Genomic DNA, 13,518 nt, shown 5'->3' with positions numbered 1-13,518 from the left:
TACTGGGAAAGGCAGAAGAGTTTCCCTCAGTAGAGTGTCACTGGGTATACCAGCCACACATTAGGACAGGCCCCGTGCCCAGTGTACCTAACCAACACACAATGGACTCCGTGGTTGTGTGTGTTTTGGTTTGTTTGTGCTGTTGTTGTTGTTGCTGCTGTTACACTTCTAATTTTTGTTTTGTTTTTTGGTTCTTTTTTTGTTGTTACTCTTTCTGAGAAAGAGAGAGAACATGAAATAGGGTAGCCATGAAGGTTGGGGAGATCTAGGAGGAGTTCAGAGAAGGAAAAACATGATCAAAATAAATTGCATGAAAACAATATCAGATAAAAAATTTATTTAGCACGTGAGGGAATGGCTGCCTAGAATACCGAACACCTATGAGTCCATTAAAAACTTTAAATTCCAAGCACAGTGAGGAATTGGAAGAATGTTTTAACAGGAACAGGGAACTCTATAGAGTTTAAGGACGTTTACTCTGACAGCCTTTACAAGATAGAACTAGAAAGAAAGCCTCATTTAACTAGAACTGCTAGGAATCTGAATCGAAGTGCTGACAGTGGGGGCTTCAGAAACTCCTTGCTGTGCAAAACTGCAAAATGCCTTATATGAGTACGGATTTTAAGCTGAATTTCCTCAAAAATGTTCTTGTCCTACTACTTTTTCCTTCTTTTTGGAGAAAGAAAAAACCCCAACATATTCATAAGAAACAATGATAACATCAATAAATATTAACTTACTTTATTTGAAAACTAACAAAAGATACAGATGAAACCTCCAGTTTGTTATCAACAACTTTTGCCTTTTTTCCCCATTTATTTATTTGTTCATTTAGGCTTTTCAAGATAGGGTTTCTCTGTGTAGCCCTGGCTGTCCTCACTTTGTACACCTTGCTGGTCTCAGACTCATAGAGACTCGCCTGCCTCTGCCTCCCATGCGCTGTGATTACAGGCGTGAGCCATCACTCCCAGCTTCAACAATTTTGGACATCAACAAACCCTCACAAATCTGTGCATATCAATCTAAGTAGATGTAAATGGTAAAGTTCACTGAGAATCTCACAAACTGGCACTGTAAGCCTGTTGTTCTCACAAATGCTGATCGCAGCCCAGGGGTTCACAACTAACCTGAAAGGTGCATCCACATGGAAAGAAGACAAGGACACTTTAGCTGGGATCTCATTCCGCACATGGCTATCCAACTTTCTCTTGTGAAGCACCCCTTGTTTTACGAAAGGTTTTTTCCGTGTGTGTGTGTGTGTGTGTGTGTGTGTGTGTGTGTGTGTGTGTTTGTACACATGTTGGTATATACTTTTTATTATTCATGAATTTCACTTCTTAATATTATCACCAAGCATTTCCTAGAAATGGGTGATTTGGCAAATGACTCCTGGAACAGGCATGCATTTTTAAGTGAGAACAAATTGCCTCTACAAGCAAATTATGAAGTACTTACCACACTCAAGTTGACAGGAGTGTTTGCCTTTGGTACTGGGTGGTTATAGAGTGACTTAAGAGTTTCATTCAAATCCTCTTCCTAAACAAAGAAAAGATCATTTAATAGCTAAAACATAGAAAAGCAAATATAATTAAAACTATGTATGCACCATGATGCCTGGCTTCAAGAACTTTTGACATCAACAAGCCCTCACGAATCTGCACATATCAACCTAAGTAGATGCATGTATATATGTATTTACACACATATGTGCATGTGTAAAACCTGAACGTAACTACAAGAATAATATATGCCTGGAAAGCTCTCTACCACTAACTATGAATTGGTCTGCTGAGCGAGGCAGCTAAACAGTCAGTCTTCTACATACGTGTCCTATTCACAATAGAAACAGGCTCTGTTAAGTGTTTCCTAACAGATGAATGAGTCCCACAGCTTATAGTGTATTCATTCATGCGATGGAATATCATCCACACGGAACAGCACTAAAAACTCGAATGTACTACGTTAAGTGAAATAAACAAGGACAAACCTGGATCCACCTGTGTGAGGGGACCTGAAACATATCCATATACTTGAGAAAGCATATAGATATCATGGCAGTTGACAGAAACAGAAAAAAAAAAAAAAAGGAAATAGTAATTTATTATTTAATAAATTCAGAGTTTGGGTTTGTTCAGGTGTGTTGTGTTGATGGTTAAAAACAATGTGACAACATTGAGATGTAACAAGAATAAATTAATAAAAAAAAAAAAAGAAAAAGAAAAAGAAAAAAAATAAAATAAAATAAAAACAATGTGACTGTGATAAATACCATAAAATTATAATCTTTAAAATGGCAAAACCTGCTCATTCTAAGATATGTATACTGTAACACAACAAAACAACAGAGAAAGAAATCATCTTACCAGTTCCTTGGCCAAGTAATCCGCCAGAGTATTTAGAAGCTTATAATATACTTCAAACCATGGCAAGTAACTGTAAGAAAAATTTAAATGTATATAAAACACCTAAAATTTAGAACCAAAAAATAAACAGATAAATAAAAAGTGAATTTCTATTATTTAAAACAAGTTGATCCTGGATAACAGAAAAGATTTACACCCAGGTTTTCTTTACCAATTCTTGAAATTTCATTACTATTAGCTATATACAGTTTCATTTTATGCCAGCAGTCTCTGCAAAATGACTTAATCCCATCTCAGAACAACCACTGTTGTGAGGATATAGAAAATATTAGTTTATTGCAGAGATGTAAGACCTAAAGAAATGTGTCCATCTTCATGTGAGTATCCCAGAATGCATTTAAAGAAATTAAGATGGTGGCAGTGTCACAGGTCCACCAATGCACCACGGTCCATCATTGACTTACACAGCATAAAGAACATACTTGAATCTCTTTGTAACTGTTACCCAGTAGATGCTCAATGCAACAGAACCAGGTTCTGGTTAGTTATATACTAATCAGTTATATACTAGTTAGTTATATACAAATTCTTCAGAAACTATGAAACCACCATTACAGCTGAGGGCCAGTAAAAAGGCTGCGTAGGAAAGTGCTTTCCAGAGAAACGTGATATGACTTGATTCCTGGACCCCCATCAAGAAGGAACAGCAATGGCTCCCCAGAAAGCTCCCCTCTAATGCATAGTGTGTCCTATGACACTCACATGCCCACACTCCCACAATTATTTGTACACAATAATAAATTATTTTAAAAATCAGTTTAACCATAAGTTACATGAAGATGAATGTATTTGTATAATGAACAAATGAAAAACAATGACAAAAGGCAGACTATGCTATAGAAGAGAACTTTAAAACTCCTTCATCCCCGTAGAGAGGAACAAAAAGGAGACGGTAGTAAACTTAACTTTTTAAACTATTAGAAAACAAGAAGGAGGGAAGGCAATCTGGCCTGAGGGACTCAAGTTCAATCCCTGGAGTCACAATTGCTGGCAGCAGAGAACCAATTCCACCAACTTATCCTTTGCCCTTCACACATACTGTGCAGCCCACGAGCCACCACCATTCCCCCACAGGGACACGGATGATTTCTTTACTCTTTTCTCATATGAAAAAACATTTTCAGAAATTCTAAAAGATGAGGACAAAAAACCAACACAAAACTCAAAAGTGAAGACTAGCATAATTAAGAAAGATAGAGTAGAGCGTAAGACATTCTCCCAGTAGGACCTAGAATAAGAAAACAAATGGCTGCTGAAAAGAGGGAAAATATCACAGCACCAACCTGTATCAGGCCACTGAGTAATGGTAGCTCCCAAAAGAAAGAAAGAAGAACATTACCATATTACCAGAATGGTCCCCTGACCTTCAGACCCGAGTCTTCCGGCTGAAAGTGTGGTGACATGGGAAACAGGAAGGCACGCTACAGTTTTTCGTGAAATTCAGAACAGGAATAGAAAAGAATCGGTATCTCCAATAAGACAGTAAGAATCAAGAGGACCAAACATATGAACATCACCAAACCCTCAACACTGAAAGTGAGAAGATGAACGCCTTCAGCCTATAGGCACAGAGAGCCCTGGGGGCGTATGATAGTACCATGCTCAGTCATACTAAGAGGTACAAATTCTCCTCCTGACTTCAACAAAAGAAGAAAGAAGGAAAGAAAGAGTGCAGGGGCAAGGGAAACACAACAGACAGCACAAAGAATAGAAAGGTCCAGAGACGAGAGCTGTGCAAAGGCTGAGGATCCAGGCGGACAAGGGATGAGCTTGGGAGGAAAGGCTGGACAGGCTCACATTAGCTCACCACATTTTCTATACTCTTAGTCTGAAATCATTTGTTCAGCAGGACATACTGATGGAGAAGCAGACAGGCTAACTGCCAATCCTCAGCCCTCCCTCCTCTCCTCCAAAGCCAATCCTCCTGCTCAGTCTCTCTCTCTCTCTCTCTCTCTCTCTCTCTCTCTCTCTCTCTCTCTCTCTCTCTCTCTCTCTCTCACTCACTCACTCATTCCCAGACCATCTGCTGTAGCCTCCCCTCCCTCTTTACCCACAGCTCCAGTGCACACAGAATTTTTCCTCCAACCCCCTCACCTCCCACCCCCACCCCATCCCTTTATCCCAGCTCCCTTCTCCTGTAGGCATTCCCTGAGCCAGCCAGGGAAGCCTATGAGCTAACTGCAGATCTTCACTTCTGCCCTCTCTCCTCCAAATCCAATCACCCAGTCTCACCCCCAGCTCTACAGAAAACCTCCTGCTGTGGCCTCTCTTTCCTCTCTGCCCCTATCTCTAGCAGATTTTCTCCAGCCTTCCTCACCCTCATCTACTGTCCCAGCGCCCAGCCCCAGCAGGCATTACCTGGGAACCCACCATACAAGCCTTCCAGAGAAGCAAGAAGGCCAGCTAAGCAGAAGACAGCTTCAGGTCCTAACCTCCTCTCCTCCAAATCCTACCTCAAGTCTCACCCCCAGCTCTGTAATTGTGTGTGCCCTCTTTTCACTCTCTACCCAATCCCCAGGGGACTAAGCAGATCCAAGTAGACCAGCAAGCATTCCTGCCTCCTGTGTACCCCTCTGCCCCGACTTTTCAGCACATTCACATTCCTAAGTGCCAGTTCCCAGTACCCAGAAATGCACTGTAAGCCAAACGGCCAGTGGCCACATCTGAGTAACTCCCTTCCAGACCACACCTTCCTAAGAACCAGACAAGGCACAAAACACCCACCACAACACAGACAAGGCCAGATGTCAGCACCTAGAACTGCAATAATCCCAAACCCAGACGCCCAGACACCAGTGTAAAACACCTAACAGCCAGAACAGCAGCCTCCACTAGAGACCAGCAACCCCTCCAAAGGAAGACCAGAGAGCTGAAGTACAAGACAAATGCTTTAAAATAGCCATCATGAATATAAAAAATGTCCTTAAGGAAAAATGAATAAGTCCCTTTAAACAAATCCTATGAAAACAAACAAGCAGTGGAAAGAAAGAAAGAAATAATAAAAAGTGGTCAAGGCCTGAAAGTGGTAATAGAATCAATAAAGAAAACCCGGATGGAATGAAATCTGTGTAGTGGATGTAAACATGTTTCTGTTTTGATCCCAAGTGTGGGATGTGAAACAGATTTGTGTGAGGGTATGCGGTGTTTTTTCACAGAAAACAGACTTGTGAGAGAACAGATGATATTTGTCCACTGGAAGAGGACAAACATGTCTCTTTCAGGGGCATGGTCTTTGTCAACTGATAAACATCCTAGTACAGACTCTGAGAGGAGAGATAGACAGATAGATAGATAGATAGATAGATAGATAGATAGATAGATACGGATAAACAAGAAGTGGGACTTTTTTGATCTTGGCTGTTCCTTACTGTACTTTAAGACACTCCTAGAGAGAATGGCTCCAGCAAAGCCTTCAAGGCTCTGGGCTCCAGCTGCTGCTCCAGGTTCCAGCAGCTGAGGTTACAGTTACCTTCTCTGAATTGCTGGTTACTGTTTAACTGGACTACTGGAATCCTGCTGACTACACCAGTGGTATCGCTCCAAGGAACTGAGTATAAAAAAGGTCTATCATTTCTGCTCCTATTAACCTCTTTTCTCTCCCATCTAGAGTAGGTGGGTTGGAATGGAGGTGTAAGGAGTAAAAAACGCCATATAAAGTAGGTTTGAAGAGTTCAAAGCCTACAAATCTGGATATGAAAACATTTAGGAACTCAAACAGGAAGCTCATAAGCAAGTCTCACCTACAGAATATGAGATGGAAGAGAGAATTTCAGGCTCTGAAGACAAGATAGAAGAAATAGAAACTTTGGTGAAAGAAAATGTTAACTCTTAAAAAAATCTAGTCACAAAAATCCAGGAAGCCAGGGACACTATGAACAGATCAAATCTCCAAATAATAAGAAGAAAGAGAAGAAACCCATGTCAAAGGCACAAAACATATTTTTTTAAAAATCACAGAGGAAAATTTCCTGAACTGAAAGAAGAGGGTATCTATCAAAGAACAAGATGAATACAGAACACCAGATAGACTGGACAAGAAATGCCCGTCTGCTCATATTTGAAACCCTAAACATAAAACAAAACAACAAAAAGATATTAAAAGATTGCAAGGGGAAAGGATCGAGTGAAGTATAAAGGTGGACCCATTAGAACACCATCTGACTTCTGAATTGAGACTAAAAGTCAGGATGGCCTAGACAGGTGTTCCACATTCTAAGAAACTACAGATGCCAGATCAGACACTATAGCTAGCAAAAGATTCAGTCGCAATAGATGAAGGGAGAAAAGCATCCCATGATAGAATCAAACTTAGGCAGTATCCATCTATAAAACCAATCCTACAGAAGGAGCGGGAAATAAACCTTCAGCCTGCAGAAGGTAAGCAAACCCAAGAAAACACGGAATAATTCCAGAGTAGCAAATCAAAAGGAGGAGGTGCTGACACATGCCCTCTTCATGTGGGTCCCCTCATAAGGGCAGTGGGGCTGTGTCTGACAAGGGCTCTGTGGACTGCTTTTCAGTTACTTCCCCCTGGCAGGGCTGCCTTGCCAGGCCACATAGGAAGAGGATGTCCTTAGTGCTGATGTGACTTGGTGTGTTGGGATGGGCTGATGGGGGGTGGCTCCCCTTTTCTGAAGAGTAGAGGAGGGGGAATAGAGAGAAGCAGGAGGGGGAACTATGAGGAAAGGAGGGACAGGGCTATGATTGGGATGTAAAGTGAATTAATGAATTAGTTAAAAATTATTAATAAATAAATAACTGGGACATAATGAAACTGAAAAGTTTCTGTACAGCAAAGGACACCATCATCTAGACAAAGCAGCAGGCATCAGCCTGGGAAAATATTTTTACCAATTATACAATCAATAAAGGGCTAATATCCAAAATACATTTTAAAAAACTCAAAAACTGAGATATCAAGAAAACAAATAACTTAATGAACAACAACAACAAAAAATGGAGTACAGATTTAAATAGAGAAACCTCACCAAAAAAAATCATATAGCTAAGAAACACTTAAAGAAGTGTTCAACATCCTTAATCATCAGGGAAATGAAATTCAAAACTACTTTAAGATTCTATTGTACACCTGTCAGAATAGGTAAGATCAATAAACCAAATGAGATATCACACTGGCAAAGATGTGGACTAAAGAGACCACTCACCCATTGCTGGTGCAAGCATCAATGTCTACAGCACTATGGAAATCAGTGTGGGGGAGCCTCAGGAACCTGGGAATCGATCTAACTCTAGCTCCGGCTGTTCCACTCTTGAACGTCTTGCCAAAGGGCTCCCCAGCCTACTACAGAGAGACTTTCTCAACTATGTTCACTGTTCCTCTAGTCATAACAGCCAGAAGTTGGAAACAGCCTAGGTGTCTTTCAAAGGATGAATGGGCCAAGAAAACATGGTACATTTACACAAAGGTGTATCAGTAAGCTGTTTCTAAAACATCATGAAATTCACAGGCGAACGGATAGAACTAAAACAAACCATTGTCCTGAGTAACTCTGACCCAGAAACATATGGTATACATTTGCTTATATAGGGATAATAGCTCTTAAGCAAGCTATAGAACCATAGAGGTTAGGAATAAAGTAGGGGCCTCGTGGGCATGAATAGATCCCCCCTGGGAAGAAACAGAATAGATAGCTGAGGACAGACAGAGGGCATGGGGAGAGAATGACAGGGGAATGGGGGGCGGGGGGAGAATGACCAGGAAGGGGGAAGAAAAAGAGAGATGGACAGAAGATGGGGAGAGACAGCTAAAATTTTCGGGACATTTTAGGACTAGCATGGAAACCTACTGTAGTAGTAGTGTCTTAAAATACATGCATATATGAAGGTGAACTAAATGAAATCACCAAATAACAGAGGAGACAGAGCCCCAACTGGCCATCTCTTATCACCAAATGAAGCGTCCAGTGCCAGGAATGGTCTAGATCTAATTGAGCTACATGCTAAAGAGATGCCATGAGAACCTCCAAACAACCCTAGCTCTTGCCAAGGCTGCTCTCCACAAACAGCAAGGACACCACATACACAACTCATTGAACATGGAGAAGTCAAGCTGGTGCAGAGCTAGAGCCTTCGCCCCTGTGGTGAAGTACCAACCTGTTGTCTTGGTACTGGAAAGCACTCAGCATGCTACCAAAGGAGAAACATAAACATCAACCCAACTAGAAACATTCTGATCTACAATCATTTTGTTGTTGTTGTCTTTATTTCTTTTTATCTCTCCTTTTTTTTTATTCTACAGGTCTTTTGTGTATCTACTATGCCTTTTGCACTTATGTTTTTGTAGGATTACTGAACGGCTCTCTGCATCGCTATCTGTTCCCTGTGTCTTTTCTTGGGGTCTTTTCCTTTTGTTTGTTTTGTCCTATTCTAATGTTTATTTTCGCTTTACGTTATTATATTTTATTTTATTTATTATCTATTAGATGCCTGTTTGCTTTCTAATGAGACAAGAAGGAGATGGACTTTAATGGGAAGGGAGAGCTGGGATACGTAGAGAGAACGGAAAGAATAATCACAATATTACATGAAAAAGTATTTTCAATAAAAGAAAAATAATTTGTTCTTCTTTCAAGCACATAATAACATAATGGTGTAAGAATGGAATTCTTCCATTTGTTTCTACTTTATACTTAAGACTTCAACTTTTATCAATCTGGAGGAAATACTATTTCAGGAGAAAATAATTTCAATATGTCACATCCCCCTAATATATGTGTCTACTTCAGAAAAATTCTGCCTAACTGCTCAAGTAAATAATAATAATAATAATTATTATTATTATTACTATTATTATTAATTGTCTTGGTTTCTGGTGATTACATGTCCTTTTTCCTTGGCTACCATGAAAACAAAAAATACATAATTTCATAATCATAAGCTATTATAAAATTAAGTAATCTTCTGCATAGACCAAATAGCTGAGAAGTCCTTTAAATTGCACTGCTTTCCTGTCGCAGTGATTTTTTTCCCACTGTTAGCTTCTGCTCTCAATTTATTTTTAAATTGGGAAGATATATCAAAACTCAGTTTTCATTAAGCAGCTAAGAGTACTATTGACGTATTTTAGTAAGTGATAAATTATATTAATAAGTAATATTTGTTATCTTCATATTTAGATAAAATCTAAATTTTCAAAGTTCTTATAGCACACACACACACACACACACACACACACACACTATACACACTTGTGAGCATCCAGAATACTACCTTTCACAGTATCTCACCCTGATACCAGACCAACTTTGTCTACATCATTTAAAAACAAGGTTTACCTTTACAACGTATTTCTCACACATTCTTCAAGGCTTGCTTTGCTTTATATTTCTGTCTAGGAAATTACAACTCAGGGGCAATACTAAGTACACTGGGTGCAGAGGGCAGAAGCTAAGAATCACAAAATCTATACTGTCACTATGGGAACTAAAACTTGAACATTAAGCATAAAAGATACATAAAACCACATGCTACGTATTTTATATGAACTAGCTCATTCCACTCTGAAGTCTGAATATAAAAGATATGATAAATTATTCATGGTGACAAGGTTGCCACATGGCTAACTTGGGAAGACAATTCTACTCAGCCTGCCCCAGTACGTGAGTTCCTGATCCATTACAGACAGTTGAACACGTTGCAACAAGTCAATCTGTTTGCACTTTTAATTCTTTTGAAAACAGGTCCTTGCTATAGACTTGACATGGTTACCTTCTTCCCTCAGCCTCCCACATGCTGGCCTTGTAGCCAGCCAACACTATACCTAGCCCCTACTTAATGTTAAATAATTTAACATACAGTCTCTGTCCACTGAAGCAAAGAGCAAAAGTTGAAATGCATGTTGAGTATTTATAGCATTACTTTTTATAACTTTCAAACTACAGTTCACCCGGAAGGTGAAAATTTCTCAGATCCATTAAATGATTTTGTCTAACAATTTGGTAATCCCTGCCAAGTCGGGTTGGAGTGCCTGTATGTTCTTCTCATTGCTAAGGTGTTGGGAAAGGATGCAGCCTGCAACATAGTAAAGACAGTGTAGATCCATAGGTGTCAGTGCACAAGGCAAACCATGATGCTCATGATGACATGACCAAGCCAACAGTTTTCTCCGCATACACTATATTTTGAAATACTAAGACACACTCAGATTTTTGCAAGATGATTGAAACATCAACATGTACTAACACCAAAAAGAACCAAGTGCAAGCATGTGTGGTCTCAGTGATAAGCTGCTTGTTGCAATAAACCATCCACACTTTTTAATAAAAACCACACTCATATCTAAGTGAAATTAGTCTGTAAACACCCAACATGCTCCTAAGAATGTGAAAAAACAAAGACATTTTCTGCTGCAACCATCTATAGCAGACGCTACAGGCTGGACATCCATAGCTACAGCCAGCCAACCCAGGACTGTTCTTGACACCAGCAGTTCTATAGCACGCTTAATCTAGTAAACTGTCAGTTTACAATGCATTGGAAAAAATATCTCAATTTCATGTTCCTCTAGAAATCATAAGACCTGGAGTCTAACCAAACAATATTCCTCTAACAAAAGCCTGGAGCTCCTTTGTGCCATGTGTTGCTCCGAGCACGATACTTTCTTCAGTTTCCGATAACAAGGCACCTAACCTATTTCACATTTTGGGTCTCTTATCTGACTGATCCCTGAACAAAAGTAACTTCACAACTCATAATAGGAAGCAAGTGCTCAAAAGAAATCACTACAACTTCATTTTCTGATGTACCACAAAGAGTGAAAAATTCCAATGTTTTAATATTATTTGATTTCACACTTTTGTGGTAAAATAAATAGCATCCCCTTTTTAAGAAAAGCATTTTGTCTAAAACTTTTTATTTTAATATAAAACTCACATAAGATAAATATTAGAAATCATATATGCCTTCAAAGGTAAGAAATATCATGGGTTTAAAGTTTTGGGGGTTTTTGTTTGGTTGATTTTTGCAGTTTCCTTTGTGATTTCTAAGCAACATATAAGCTCTTGAACTGATTATCAGTAACTTAAAATTTTACACTATTTTTGTATTGCGAAACATGGTTAAATTTGCTTTTTATATACCAAACATGAGAATTCCAGGAAGCTAAAACTTTCAACAAAATGTAGGGGGGAGGATCTGTTTTTTTAATTGAGTATTTTTAAAACAAAAACATAACCTCATCAACAAACTATATGACTATTATAGATTTGTAAATATATAAATATAAAACAAATTACTCTTCTAAAAGCAGGAGGGTAAAATTTAACTGTAAGATTACATCCTAAATTTCCAACCAAGACAAGAGGCAAAAGACAGACGCACACACAAAACCATGAGTCCGTCTGCTGGCGTCAGAAGACTCCGCAACACTTGGACTTCCACTATAGTGCTGTAAAAGTTTTACATTCAAAAGTCAAAGGTTAAATAAAGGAAAGGAAATGCTTTCTGTCAAAGAGTCAAGCAGCTGCCAGCAGTCTGAACGGCCAGCAGGAGCCCGATGCACAGTAATCAAGTAAAACCGAGGAGACGGCCTCTCCGTAGGAAGGCCTCTCATGTCTGGAGGCTGTTTGCCCACTAGAAAATTGACCCAAAATGTGTAAAATTGAAACATTCTGCTTCGAGGGGATTTGTCCAAAGGAAGAGTGCGAAGCCTTCTAGTTTGGTGTGAGTTACAGACAGCAAAGGAGGCTACAAAAGCCCTAAGCATAAATCTGCCTTCCTCATTAGAGTATTTCATTTTGAACCCTTGGCGACATTTTTATAGTTGTAAAATTTTGTTAATGAAATTAGAGGTGGAAGAGTATTTCTTGAATCTTTGCTAGCATATGAAAGCAATTCTAAACACAAGCAATAAGACTTAAGCTAGTGATCTCTGAGGACAGCTTTGAAATCTTGTTAAACTAAGACAGATACGTCAGAGAAAGAACTCAGACACACAGGCCTTAAATTAAATGTCATTTTAATATTAAATTGCACTAAATTTTATTTTTTATCTAAATTAAACAATATTAATAGAAATTTTAAAAGCATACTAACTGACAGATATTCTGATAACATAATTCTAGGAGAAAGGCAACATGGTTTTAGTAGCATGTGTGCAGCTCCAACTTATCAGGAAAGCAAGAATAAAAGTGATCAGCTGTCACAGTAACACATGCAATATTTCTGGATACTTGCACAAGAGACTATGACAGTTGAAGGAGCTCTTATGGGCACTTTAAAAATATCCATGCAGTCATCAAATTTTAAATATTGACAGTTAATCCTTTAATTTGATAAACTGCAGAAAAATAGATAATTACACGTTTTGTCATGTGGAAATAAGGTTGAAAATTAAATGTTACAATGCAAGCATAAGTAACTGTAACAATTACTTATGTATTGTTTTGTTTGGGGGGGGCAGTTATTTGGTTTGTTTTGTTTGTAGACATGTGAGGACAGTCTGTGACTTGTTCAAGAAAGTATTTTGTACAGTTCTTCAATAGGGTTCAGCTGAATTAATTCCAAGAATTCCAAGTCCAGGGCTTTTCCCACTTGCCTATAAACATTCTCTAAAGCATCTTTGTCCTCTAGTCATAATCAGAAGAGCTCCTCCTCAGCAGCTGGAAGCCTGTGACAACGGGAACATCTGAGCAACGCTGAGGAGCAGTGCGGCTTCCCTTCTATCCCTTCCCTGGCTCCTTCCACAAAAATAACTGTTTGCATTGAGCTTGAAATGTATATGTAATGTATGTGATGTGTATTATATGTGTGTATAATGTTTGCATTATCCCAAACTCTTCTCTAAGACATTCTAAGTGTACAGTACAAAATCTAGCCAAGTGTTGCTTCAAGGTAATAAGTTTTAGAAATATAACACATTTTTCAACCAATAAAACACTTCTCATATTGACCATTTTACATGGATAGCAGAGAAAAGCACTAACATCTGGGTTCCTAACTGTCACAGTTACCCCATCAATACTTTTCCTTTCTTTCAGAGGTCACTAATCACATCCTGATCTTAAATTTCAATGGCATAGAATACAGAGGCCCCTTTCTGGTTACTTCTGCTGCACCACAGCGATCAGTGGACAGC

At 39.0% G+C, this 13,518-nt stretch overlaps 1 protein-coding gene across 1 annotated transcript in view; it reads right to left on the bottom strand.

Moving 5' to 3' along the window:
* The window catches only part of Dennd1b (DENN domain containing 1B), a 204,839-nt gene that overhangs the window by 108,438 nt on the left and 82,883 nt on the right, over window positions 1–13,518 (bottom strand). Inside the window, exons 6-7 of the mRNA XM_051147519.1 lie at window positions 2,364–2,433; window positions 1,456–1,536 (exon numbers count right to left, since the gene is read on the bottom strand). Of these exons, the coding sequence (XP_051003476.1) occupies window positions 1,456–1,536; window positions 2,364–2,433 (151 nt within the window). The remainder of the gene's footprint in view (window positions 1–1,455; window positions 1,537–2,363; window positions 2,434–13,518) is intronic.

This window comes from Acomys russatus, chromosome 6, assembly GCF_903995435.1.
Source record: "Acomys russatus chromosome 6, mAcoRus1.1, whole genome shotgun sequence".
Lineage (NCBI taxonomy): Eukaryota > Metazoa > Chordata > Mammalia > Rodentia > Muridae > Acomys > Acomys russatus.
The sequence above is the reverse complement of the archived record's forward strand: the minus strand, read 5'-3'. Positions and strand labels throughout refer to the sequence as shown.